Source organism: Sorex araneus, chromosome 8 (genome assembly GCF_027595985.1).
Source record: "Sorex araneus isolate mSorAra2 chromosome 8, mSorAra2.pri, whole genome shotgun sequence".
In the NCBI taxonomy this organism is placed as follows: domain Eukaryota; kingdom Metazoa; phylum Chordata; class Mammalia; order Eulipotyphla; family Soricidae; genus Sorex; species Sorex araneus.
This window is the reverse complement of record NC_073309.1, coordinates 62647752-62661605: the sequence shown is the minus strand read 5'-3', so window position 1 is coordinate 62661605 and position 13854 is coordinate 62647752. Positions and strand designations below refer to the sequence as shown.

The following is a 13854-nucleotide window of genomic DNA, read 5'->3' as shown; positions in this document are numbered from 1 at the left end:
CCAAAATCTAGAATAATTTTAACTTTGTTAAACCTGTAACAGCTACTAGAAAGAGGACTTTATTCAATATTAGAACTTAATATTGGAACTTTTCACAAATCACAAAATCCCGTTAATCACTGATTTTTCGGGTGGGCTCAGTAACATCTCATTTCATTCTTTCTTTGAGATCTTAGAAGTCTATCTCGACTCGGCCCTCCTAACTATGTTGCACTGGGGGCTCTTCAGAGTCAGGGGAATGAGATCCAGCTTGTTACTGGATTTTGCATATGAATACACCATGGGAAGCTTGCAAGGCTCTCCCATGTGGTCAGGAAACTCTCAGAAGATTGCCAACTTCTAGAGGGAGAAGTAGGTTAAAGATATCGCGCTTCTGAGAGCTTGCTTTTAAGTCTCTCTCTGGATGTTGGCTGTTGATGGGATTACACACACCTGGATTCCTCTACCGGTACCTTAATATATGAGGCCTGTCAGAACGTGTGGAGAGGGGCCTCCAGCATGGCTCTAGTTAGGTTCCAGTGGTCTTCACCTGCCGGGAGATCTGCTCAGGGTAGGGAGGGAAGCTGGAGCCCATCCCCTCCGAAGGGTCCCAGGGAAGACAGCCAGGTGTGCGGGCAAGAGACTCTCTGGAACTTTTAACTGGATAGAAAATATTAAAACAACTTTATAACCATAATAAAAATATTCTAATAGAAAATAGCTTTTGCTATTCTACGAGAAATGAGTGTGCCACCCAGCAAAGATCTAATTCTCTTCTTTTCTGCTTTTCAGATAATACCATCAAGTCATTTCTCTCACCCCCATCCCTCTATAATTCCTATTATGTTTTGGTTGTGTTCAGGGTTTGCTGATGTTATTTGTTTGATTGTTTACTTTGTTCCTGTATGCTGTGTATATGAAGAAATTATCTGGCAATTATCCTTTTCTCTCTGGCTTCTTTTGTTTGGCATAATTTCTCAAATTCTGTCCTTGTTTGTCATAAAAATGTACATTGTATTTTCTCTAAATTATTCTTCACTTTGTACGTATATCACAGTTTCTTTGTTCAGTAATATGTGAATTTAGGGGCCAAAAAGACAGTTCAAGAGGCAGAGCGATTGCCTTGCAAGTGGCAGACCAGGATTCAATGCCCAACACCCCACATATTGTCATAAGCAGAGAACCACCAGGAGTGATCCCTGACTGCAAACACAGAAGTATTGCTATGTGTGACCCCCAAACAAAACAATAATAATAATCACTGTCATCCTGTTGTTCATCGATTTGTTTGACCAGTAACATCTCTCAATGTGAGATTTATTGTTACTGTTTTTGGCATTTCCAATACGCCACGGGTAGCTTGCCAGGCTCTGCTGTGCAGGTGCGATACTCTCAGTATCTTGCCGGGCTCTTTGAGAGGGGTGGAGGAATCGAACACGGGTCGGCTGCATGAAAGGCAAACGCCCTACCGCTATGCTATCGCTCCAGCCCTAGTAATAATAATAATAATAAGAAGAAGAAGAAGAAGAAGAAGAAGAAGAAGAAGGAGAAGAAGAAGAAGGAGAAGAAGAAGGACAAGAAGAAGAAGAAGAAGAAGAAGAAGAAGAAGAAGATGAAGAAGATGAAGAAGAAGAAGAAGAAGAAGAAGAAGAAGAAGAAGAAGAAGAAGAAGAAGAAGAAGAAGAAGAAGAAGAAGAAGAAGAAGAAGAAGAAGAAGAAGAAGAAGAAGAAGAAGAAGAAGAAGAAGAAGAAGAAGTGAGTTTGTATTGTTAGATATCAGATTTGTGTTACATGGTAGAGATCTGTTGAAATGATTTTTTCTTTAAAATTTGGGACATTGTTGTGTTATAAGATATTCTTGAAGTTTATTCTTTCTTTTTCCTTTATTCTTTACTGGAGGAGGGGGTGGGTTCATACTGGAGCCAGAACTGTATTCATGACTCTATGCTCAGAAATAACTCCAGTTGGTGCTCCAGTAGTCAGGTATGTGGTAAGGACTACACCTGAGTTTGCCATGTGCAATGTAAACACCTTACCCAACAACATCATCTCTCAGATCCTTTCTGCTCTATCCCATTCCATCTATTTAGCATTTCTCAAATATTTCTTATTTTAAAAATATTTGATTTCATCTGGATAATATTAAATTTATGCATTATTTTAAAATGTTAATATTTTTATTATATATGCAAACTGTTCAATAAAGCCACTGACTGTAAATTAATCTATGGAAAAGAGGCAAAAGCTCTAAAAACATTGCATAGGAGTCTTAATGATCTGATTAATATAAAAGATTATTTTGAACATTGATTTATTAATTGCAAAAATGAATTTTTAATATTTTGATTAAATTTATTCACTTAGCATTGGAGTGATAGCACAGTAGATAAGGCCCTTGCCTTGTACGAGGCTGACCCGGGTTCAATTCTTCTGCCCCTCCCAGAGAGCCCAGCAAGCTACCGAGAGTATCCCGCCCGCACGGCAGAGCCTGGCAAGCTACCTGTGGCATATTCGATATTCCAAAAACAGTAACAACAAGTCTCACAATGGAGACGTTACTGGTGCCCACTCGAGCAAATCAATAAGCAACGGGATGACAGTGACAGTGATTTAAAATATTATGAAAATCTCAGGAATGAGCTTCATACCTCTCTATGTGTCTGATTACTATCAGTTTCTCTTGCAAAACTTCCGTATCATCTTACTTCCAGAGATCCTGTGACCTATTCTCCTTTCCGTCTCCTTATCACAGTTTACACAGAGCCTAGGGGTTAATTTTTATGGCTTTTATCAGTACATTTGCTTTAGTAACTCATTCTAACTACAATAAAATATTCAATAATTGAACGATAACACAGCGGTTGGGCTTTCACCTTTCACGCGGCCAACCCGTGTTCGATTCCTCTGCCCCTCTCGGAGAGCCCAGCTAGCTACTGAGAGTATGGAGCCCGCACAGCAGAGCCTGGCAAGCTACCCGTGGTGTATTGGATATGCCAAAAACAGTAGCAATAAGTCTCTCAATGAGAGACGTTATTGGTGCCCGCTCGAACAAATCGATGAGCAATGAGATGACAGTGACAGATAATAACCATCTTACCTGTTGTACTATCTCTCTGGTCCAACTTATGTTTTCATATATTTGGATGATTGTCTAGAATATTAGAGCTGAATCATGGAATTTCTCTATATTTTCAAGAAATAGAGTTTGCGATCTGCTTTCTCACTATCTTTATCCACTCTCACTCCTTCTCCAGTTGGATTCTCACAGTTATGAGGTGATATATTGTTGTGGTTTTGATTCACATTTCCCAGATAACAAATGAAGTCGAACATGTTTTTCATGTCTGTGGGGCATCCATGTGCCATCTTTGGAGAAGCATTGATTCAAACTTTCCCCCCAGTTAATTAAATTGGGTCACTTTTTTTGTAATTGATGTTGTTGAGTTATATGACTTTACATATTTTGAATATTAACCCCTTGCCTCATGCATGACAGGCAGGTATCATTTCTCAATTGTTAGGTTGATTTTGTTGTTATTGTTATGGTAGTTTCTTTTACTTTCTGAGAGCAAAAGAAATTTAATTTCATGACATATCATATATCTATTATTGCTTTTGTCAATATTTTCTCTTGATTAGAGTCTAAAATAATCAAGAAGGTTTGTTATATTTAAACTGTTACAAATGCTATGATGACCTGTCTTTGACTTTAAGTTTTAAATCTACCAATGGGGAATCTTTCTTTTAAAAAATTTAAATTAAAAAAATTTTAATACTTTTTAAAATCTCAATAAACAATATCCAGTCTTATTCTTAAGGAATATGAATATAATTTATTTAATTAATAACAATATCATACTGGAAAATATGTAATAAAATTTACAAAATATTAATACTCAGAGATATTTTATAAATTAACATTCTAACTTTCAGAATAAATAAATAATTACCGATGACCTTACCAGTGTAACAAAAAATGCAGATATCTTAAAAAGCAAAAGTCATCTAGATATATATACTATCAAGATGGAATAAAATATAAAACTTCCCTGCCATGCCAATAGTGGTAAGATGCATTTTTAAATATAACTAAAAACAAGATGCAAATAGGTGTTTCCTGAGAGTAAAACATGCTTAATCTTTCTTTAAAATATTTATTGATTACTCATTCATCACACAGTGTTGTGTATGTATCCATTTCTCATACTCTATACCCTGGTCCTTTTATTTTAAATAAATTTAAAATTTATTAAATAATGCAGATCCTAGTAACTTCTTTTTCTGAAATTAACTCTGAAATGCAAGTCTTGTCAAGGCATAGCCAGGGAATATATTGAAGAAAGGAGGTAAATTGCGTGATTAATAGAATAAAATAGCATACTTAGAAATCGGTAAGAACACAGAAAAAATTGATTTAAAAGTACTGTTGTATTTGAAAAATTAATAAAAAAATACTTAACTATGAAAATAATTGGTTAATCAGTCAGAAAAATATTAAATTTGTAACTTAATTTCAGTTTGTGCTAAAATAATTTTTGATCCATTAGAATTTCATATAGTTTAATATTCATGTTTTACTTTTAGCAATATTAGTACTACTAAGGACTGGAGCGGTAGCACAGCGGGTAGGGAGTTTGCCATGCATGCAGCCGACCCGGGCTCGATTCCTCTGTCCCTCTCAGAGAGCCCAGCAAGCTACCGAGAGTATCCCACCCGCATGGCAGAGCCTGGCAAGCTACCTATGGAGTATTCTATATGCCAAAATAGCAACAACAAGTCTCACAATGGAGACGTTAGTGGTGCCCGCTCCAGCAAATTGATGAACAATGGGATGACAGTGCTACAGTACTAGTACTATTAAAATAAATTGCACTGTTATATAAAATGTTAATTTGGTAAGCAGGGAATATCTGAGTTTTTTGTTTTGCAGTTTTTGAATGTTCAGGTTTTACTCCTAACTCTGCACTCAGAGATCACCCCTGTAGGGCTCAGGGAACTGTGTTGTATGCTGAGGATGAAATCAGAGTCAGCCTTATTAGCAATGCTATCTCATTGGTCACTGAACAGGGTGCTCTTTGCCTTTCTGTTTTTAATGTGTTTTTAAATTTTGAACTTAGAACATCTTAATGCCCTTAAAACAAGTTTACAAATTACAAGATAGAAATCAAATCAGCGGAATTATTATTCCCAAACAATTATTTTTACATTTTTAACACATTAGTCTACGCAGTGAACTTTAACAGTATGGAAATAAAATGTTGATTACAACTACTTTTATTCTGCGTTAAAAGTTTATCATGCCGGGGTCAGAGCAATAGTCCAGGGGGGAGCTTTTTTGCCTTGCATGTTGCCAATCTGAGTCCAATACTGAGCTCCACATACACTTCCCCTAGCTTTCCCAAGAGAGATCCTGGAGTGCAGAGTCAGGAGCAAGCCTTGAGCACTGCTGGGCTTGACCCCCAAACAAACAAAAACCCCACACTATTGCAAAGGCCAATTATATACACAGTAAAATAACCAAAAGTAATGAAATGGAAATTTCTCAGTCATATTTGCTTCGTTCTCTCATGAAGCTTCCTCCTGATTATCAATACTAGCTTCTAATGAACATCTTTGTTGCCTATTTAAGAGTGTGTTGCTCCTGAGACTTAGGAAATGTTTCTTGAAATATCTCATGAGAATATCTACGTTGCAGATTCCTGACAGGAGTGCTGTGTTCGGAACCTGACTTCACGTAACTGTTAAGTCTGACACTTCTCACTAGAGTGGGGTACAACAGTAGCTAGTGAATGCCTTTAAACTCAGGGGGGCCTCACGTATCGTCTCCTTGATGAAAACCAGGATCCTGCTCTCCACTAAGCTTATTCTTTCACTGGCACTTACATTTGTTTCCAACTTCAGAATCCTCCAGGTGAAATGAATACACTAGTAGTTATATGTGTGTATGTGCATATATGTGTATATATATCACTGTCATCCTGTTGTTTGTCGATTTATTCAAGTGGGCACCAGTAATGTCTCTATTCCTCCCAGCCCTGAGATTTTAGCAGCCTCTCCTTACTCATCTTTCCCAATGATTGGAGGCTCTTTCAGGTGAGGGAATCGTTACTGTTTTTGGCATATCGAATATGCCATGGGTAGCTTGCCAGGCTCTTCCCATGTGGGCGGGATACACTCAGTAGCTTGCCAGACTCTCCGAGAGGTATATATATATATATATGTATATATATATTTATGTATATATTACTCTCTATGATTTGTTGCCTACTGTCTGAAATCCATCAAATTTGGTGTGGTAATTATGGAAAATGAGTAGGAAGTGTCTTATAATGTGTCTGGAAAGTGGCCTGGAGCATGGCAGTAGTTGGGTAGTGGAGGTCAGCTGCCAAGGCTGGGTCTCTTGGGGTGGGGAGGGCTCTCACCCACCCCCCCTCTGGGGAGCCCCAAGTAAAAACAGCCTGGTGCAGAGTCAGGTGGCATGGCTATGGGGACTCATTTTATACTCCCATCTGGGAGGAGCAACCATTGAGATCTGGAGGGTGGCAGATGAGGAGAGTATCTGGTGCTGGCAGGGTGTGGCATGATGTGGCTTGTGGGTGTGATCCCTGGGCCACTGGAGATTGGGGAATAGCAGGCAGAGGATCTCTGCTCCTGGGTCCCATTGAGTCCAGAGTCAAGGTCACAAAGTTCCACATTATCTGGGTTCCCTGGGACTTCATTCATGCCTGAGGTTCAGCCAGAGCGTCCAGAAACTGGTCTGGAGTGTGACAGCGGTTGGGTAGTGGATGTCAACTGCCGGGGCTCGGTGCCTTGGTGTGCCCGTAGTGAAAACAGCCTGGCATGAAGTCAGATATTATATATATATGTATGTATGTATGTATATAAATATATATATATCTCCCAACTTAAATATTAAAATATTTCAGTTTTGCAAGCACTTTCTTACATGTTCACACCACACAAGACAATTTCTATGTAACTTTGGAGAAAATACTTATCATTCATTTCAAACATTCATTACATTTTTAACAGCTTGGCTTGGAAAGATCATTCAGCCTCCTCCATAATAAATGATGGGGAAATTCTACATTATGTGACATGAAATACAAAATTCAACTTATTTCTATTTTTTCAAATATCCTATTTTGTTTGCATATATTTTATCACACAGTAAATGTCACATAGTAAGTTTACCGATTCTTTATGGGAATGTATCTTGCCTGATTGAATTCCCATTTCCGCTCTCTATTTGTTGTTCCAACTAAAATAAAATCTAATTTGAAATGCTGTTAAACCTATTACTGAACTTTAGTTATTGCATTTTTGATTGATCTATTTAAGATTTTATTACGTTTAGCATAATGTTTGTTTTAGTGGAAAAGTATAACAAGATAACTCTCCATGGGGAGTATCAATATTTATTCACAATAGAGAAAAATAAATAAGCAAAGGCAAGTCGGCTGGAAGCATACTAACAGTAAGAGTCATTGATATCTAAAGGATGAGGTGAGTTTAGGAACAAATGCAGAAGTGGTAGGTCAGTACAAGGGCATATTAAACTGAAGCCATGTGTTATATATGGAATAGGGTGGTAGGCAAATAAGGCATATGAATGACCTTGAGAAATGTAATGACTGGTGCATAAAACGTTGAAAAATGCCTGAAGATAGATCTGAGGAAGAAAGAGTGAGACTTATTGTGGAAGGATTTAAACAGTACAAAAATATCCTAGTAAGGCCATTACAGTATTTTGCTTGTGGGAATGAAATGAAGTTTTAAGTAATGATCTAATTTTCTAGATATGTTCTCATTAAATGAAGAAAATTAACTAATTATGCAATTAAAAGTAAATCACCACATTCTACTGAACACATATTGAATAAAAACTTAGTGATAGATAATGTGGACCATAATGGAAGGTACAAAGAAATGACTACAATTTCGATAAACTTATATATTTCAAGTGAGTGGCTGATGAACAAATAAATGCCTCTCTATTCATTTGAAAATAAATCTAGATATTTAAAAAAATGATAGTTTTGTACTATTTGATTTCCAGGGGGAAATTAATTAATGTAATGGTAAAAGCAGAGTTCCATTATAAAGAGCTTTTTATCAACTAATTAATAAAAAGTGGTTTAGTGCCTATTATAATCATATGTATTCTAGGAAAATTGAACAGGAAAGTAGAAAAACAACTTCTATGTCCAATAGCACTTCCAGTCTAATGTGAGTGATCATCTGAAAAGATTTACAAACAAGCATATTAGATATTGAACCTGAGAACTCTATAACTTTCCACATGGTGATAAAATTAAAAAAAAATAAAAATAAAAAAGTTAAAAAAACATATTAGATATTGAGCAGGAGTACTGTAATATGAAGAAAAACAGAATAGTAATGATTAAATAATTGGAGAATACTCAAGAAGAAGTTACAATAACATTTAAGTAGAGGAGCATGAAAATAATAACACATTTTCATATATTATATGAAATATATGAAGGGAAATGTGAATAATCTAAAAATAATTAGAAGATACATACTAGTCAGAAAAATTACAAAATGTAAAAATTTGACATAGGTGTATACTCAGTATGTATAAAAAAATCAAAATTTTTGTGGGTGGAGGGGAATAAGAGAGGGGCAGAAAGTGAAGGTGAAAAGAAAAGTGGCAAGATGCTTTCTCAAGAGTCTGGGATTAATATCCTTGGAAGGCGAATATCCGTTAGAGTACGGAAACCAACTCTCAAGGCATCTGTCTGCGTTGCTTAATTTTGAGAGTGCACCCTGTCATACAGATAAAAGACAAAACATTTTTTTTTCTGACCTGTTTTTTGTCCCTCTCAGAGAGCCCGGCAACCTACCAAGAGTATCCCACTCACTCAGCAGAGCCTGGCAAGCTCCCCGTGGTGGATTCAATATGCCAAAAGCAGTAACAAATCTCACAATGGAGACATTACTGGTGCCCGCTTGAGCAAATTGATGAGCAAGGGGATGACAGTGATACAGTGATACAGTGATCTAATCATATAGTCACCAAAATTGCAAGGTAAATTTAGAACCTAATATGTGTGATAAATAAATAGTGCTTTCAAGTCTTCTTACTTAAGGATTAATTATTATTAATTCTGTATGTGCTATCACTCCAGTCGGATATGATACCAGGCTGGAGCAAATCGATGAACATCGAGCAAATCGATGAACAAGGGCACGGCAGTGTTATTACAGTGCTATAATTCTGTATGTGTATATGTAAAGTGTGTGCATTTGGCTATTTGTATATTTTTTGAAGGGGACACATCTGACTGTAGTCAAGTCTTAGGGCAGGGATCAAGTCTGGGTAGGCTGTATTCAGAGAAACACCTTAGCACTGTTCTATCTCTTTGTAGCACTGTAGCACTGTCTTCCCGTTGCTCATCGATTTGCTCAGGCGGGCACCAGTAACGTCTCCACTGTGAGACTTTTACTGTTTTTGGCATATCGAATATGCCATGTTTTTGCTAGGCTCTGCCATGGCAGGCAGGATTCTTTTGGTAGCTTGCCAGGCTCTCCGAGAGGGATGAAGGAATCAAACCCGGGTTGACCACATGCAAGGCAATTGTATTACCTTCTGTGCTATCACTTCTGATCCTATCTCTCTCTAGTCCAATAAAATCTCTTCCAACCTAGAAAATCTCTATACAAAAAAAGTTCAGAAGGAAAAAAAATATTATTGAGTAAGTACTAATTCAGAGTGAAATAAACATCACAGGTGTTCTGTTGAAAGAAAGGTCACAAAGACGGAAAGAGATCTCAATGTTTAAATAGCAAACCTGAATTTGATCTTGCCTTGCACACAGCCAAGCTGGATTTGATCCTAGCATCCCATATGCCAGGAGTGATCCCTGAGCACAGTGTCAGGAGTAAGCTCTGAACACCACTGGGGGTGACCCAAAAACTAAAAAAGAAAAACATTTTAAGTTGTATCTTAATATATATACACATGTATATGTGTGTGTGTCAAAATTGTGGAAGATCATGCAAAAGAACCAATAATGTCTCTCCTATGAGACATTTAAAGAATCATAGTAAAGAAAGAACAAATGGCCAATAGCAAACAACTGTGAGAATCATATTACAAAAGTGAGTTTACCTAGAGGGTTTGGTTGCCTGCGTATGAATGTAGGGACCTTGAGACACTGGCGAAGGGATGCTGACAATCTGATGGCAGATAGAGAATTAGAAAATCCTGTGCATGAAATTTTATTTAGTAACAGTGTTGTCAATTACAAGTGCCTGAATAAAAATTGAAACCATATATATGTATATAAAATCCAAAGATGAGAAGACAGCTGGATGTCTAGTAGTGAGTGCAAAAGAAGGGAAAGAGGAGAGTTAAAAAGAGAGAGAGGAATTTCAAAGTGTTTTATACAATTACACAAAAGGGCTCAAAAGTGACAGCAAGATGGATGTTTCTATGTTGATTAAATCAAAATATTTTGAAGATTCACTATCTGTAACTGTATGTTTTGGGGGTGGTTCAGCAGTTGAAAAATACACATTAAGAAATAATAAATCAAGAAGTTTCTCATAGGAATAATTGAATATCGATAAAATACAAATTCAAAAAAGTCACAATTCAGTACATAGTACTTGCCAAATAAGTTGTAGAGAAAATTTGTACTGTGATTCAGGAAAACAAGTGTTCCTAAATTAAGTCAGTTGGAAAGATTTTTAAATTAATATGTATGGAGTATACTTTTTATCAAATCAAAAGAAAAGTGTCTAAACTTGCTTTCAAGTAGAGCTAGAATAGGATATATACCTCAGGGGAGCTCAGTAAGTACTAATTATCATAATATCAAAGGGTCAGAGGCACCTCCACTAATCCTGCCCTCAGGCACTAGGCTTAAGACATCCAGGAAAGATGAGAGACTATCTACATTTAAAACTCTTTCTTGGGAAACCTATTTATAATAATCTCAGTTCAAAATCTTCTTGGCTTTAAACCTAATTCCAAATACTGTATCATTATTTTTATTATATTTGTAGGAAAACAAATTGTAAAATTTGGATAATTCCATTTTCTAATTATTTTCATTCTTTTTGATGAGCTGCTTTACTTAATGTTTGAACTGGATATAGATCCAGTCTCCAAAGGCCTGTTTTTTAGACATTCAATATATTTATTTATTATATATTTTATATTTATTTATTATATATTTATGCATAATTTACTTTACATGAAAGAAATATATGACTTATTGTGACATGGCAAATGATCACAAACTTAAAAGCTGGAAAGGATAAAATCTTACTCAATAGTTAAGAAGGATCAGAAATCTGGGAGTTTAGCTGCTTGGATTCAGAATGTCTCAAGAGACCTTGATCAAGATATCAGCCAGCACTGACTCATGCAAAGTCTTAACTAAAAGAAATTCTGCTTCTCAAACTGAGTTGTCTATAGGTCAGTCACAAAATATCATCAAATTTTACTCATGTGATGTCTCCATTGCATCTCACTGACTTGATATATGCAGTCGCTTTCAGAAGAAAAGAAAGCACAGAAACATCTAAGACAAAAGCCACAGCCATGTTTGTCTGCATAAACCTTGTATAATAATGTTTATTAGAAAAGAATTGTAAAGAGCATATTACTCTCCAGAAGGCAGAATTTAGTGGGAGGTCACAATGCCACAGTTGGTCAGTGATTTATCTAATCAAGTGTATGATCCATTGCTAGAGAAACTGGACAGGGGTTAAGGCACTCCCCTTACAAACCATAGATGATCCCCTGGACACCTCCAGGAGTGATCCCTAAGCAAAGAGCCAGTCGGGTGTAGATCAACCTTACCACACTCAAAAGAGTGTAATTCAGGCAATATGTATAGTGAACAGATAGAGTATTGAGACAGTCCTAAAGGGAAATTCAATTTTATCTTTGCTGTTTTTTTTAATGTTCATAATCTAAACTTTACGATTAAATAATATTTATAAATATATCCTTTATTTGCAGAATCATCACTCTTAAAACATTTCTAACACATTTGGATTTTTAAATTTTTTTAACATTTGTCTTTTTTTGTTTTAAGGGGAAACATCTCACTCTGTTTAAAATGCACTACTAATCTTTAATATGCATTAACCTCAATTACCTCCCAATCAAAAGAAAAAGAAAGACCATACTGCCGTTTTGGATATGTAGTTGTTCCCACAGATAATAGCACCACATATCCTACCATTGAGGAATATATATATTTATATATGTCCTCATTTCACTTATCAGTCATTGTCAGAACCATTTGGAGGTAAGAAAACCAACCCATCATTGAAAGCATGCCCAAATGCCCTAAGACGGTATACCCCATACATCATCACATGCATCTGACTGGGAGACAGTCCATTAAAAGTAACAGCCATATCTGAACAACATCCTTCTACTACCTGATTAGGGCTACTAGCCATAGCTTCTTTAACGAAAAGCCCAACAGTTTTGGTATTAAATAAATCTTTTCCTCCAGAATCTTCTGCGTTTTCTGCAATTACGCCAGCATATTTCAGGCAGACTGCCAGCTGCATATCTTCCGATAACTTCCAAATCACCCCACCCTGTTCAGGACACTTTTCAGGAGCACTAAGAAGGTTGGAGAGTCTTTTCATTGACTCTACACTTAAGACAATTCCTCCTTCCACGCTCACATATTCAAGGTCTCCAGATTTCACAGTGTGGCCTAGATAGAAAGGTTGGGATGGATCCTTTTTTAACAAAAAAAAACTTCAAGTTTTCAATGACAGCAAATGTAGTTGGGAGTGCCAGGAAGAACCAATTATATTGCTCTCTGTATTTGTCAAAGTCATACTTATAAGCTTTTCTCATCATTAACCACATGTCATTTGTTTCCATGTTAACTGACTCAAACACTTTCACGCTTTCGGAACTGAAGAACTCTGCTTTGTCACAGTGTTTGGTCCAAGTGTCTTTCACTGCTGCCCAAAGACTAACATCTTTAGGTTTTACAAGGATGATACAGTATACCCGAAAGTTCTTACTGAGTTCCATGCGTTCATCTTCTGAAAGTTTTGAGATATCTTCTTTATTAGGAGCTTGTAAGTGATGATGCTCATGGTGGTGCATTCTATTTCCGTGACCAATCTTAACATGTCCTAGCATAGTGATCAAGGCACAGAAAATACTTCCAAGCATCACGCCCTTCAAAAATGAACTGCTTTCAGAAATCATTTTCCCGAGTTTCGAGGCGCTCAGGGGCGGGCAAGCGCAGCCGTGGTCGGCTCTCCTCTCACATCCGCGCGCCTGTGGGTCCCACGGCTGCTCCTATCTTTGCTGTTTTTAAGGCAAGGTCTTAAACTATTAAAGCTACAGCTTTAACTTCTTTAAAAATATAAGAATTCAGATTTTGTATACCATACAGAGAAGGATAGAAGGTTTTGAGTGATTGTGGATTAGCACTGTATCACTGTTGTCCCATTGTTAATCGATTTGCTCGAGCGGGCACCAGTAACATCCCCGTTGTGAGACTTGTTACTTTTTTTGGCATATCGAATATGCCACAGGGAGGTTGCCAGGCTCTGCCATGCAGGCGCAATACCCTCAGTAGTTTGCCAGGCTCTCTGAGAGGGACAGAGGAATCGAACCTGGGTTGGCAGTGTGCAAGGCAAACACCCTGTCCTCTGTGCTATCGCAAAATGCCCAGTAAGGGAAGGCATGGGTGGAGAGGAATCTGAGGTAGACTAGAAATATATAAAATTATTGTTGAAAGATCCAAGTCTTTGATGGGGGAATAGGTGAAGTCACTAATACTATTATAAATATGTGACTCAAACCACAATAATTTTTAAAAATGTAGTTTTATGAGGGAGAGCAGAGAGGAGTAG

At 37.0% G+C, this 13854-nt stretch overlaps 1 protein-coding gene across 1 annotated transcript; it reads right to left on the bottom strand.

Annotated features, from left to right (window-relative positions):
* Positions 1-11946: 11946 nt before the first annotated feature.
* LOC101546488 (C1GALT1-specific chaperone 1-like) lies at positions 11947-13262 on the bottom strand. The gene is given in 2 exon segments (XM_004614661.2): positions 11947-12735; positions 12737-13262. Coding segments are annotated over 2 exon segments (957 nt in total). The 5' UTR covers positions 13202-13262; the 3' UTR covers positions 11947-12243.
* Between the last annotated feature and the right edge of the window lie 592 nt (positions 13263-13854).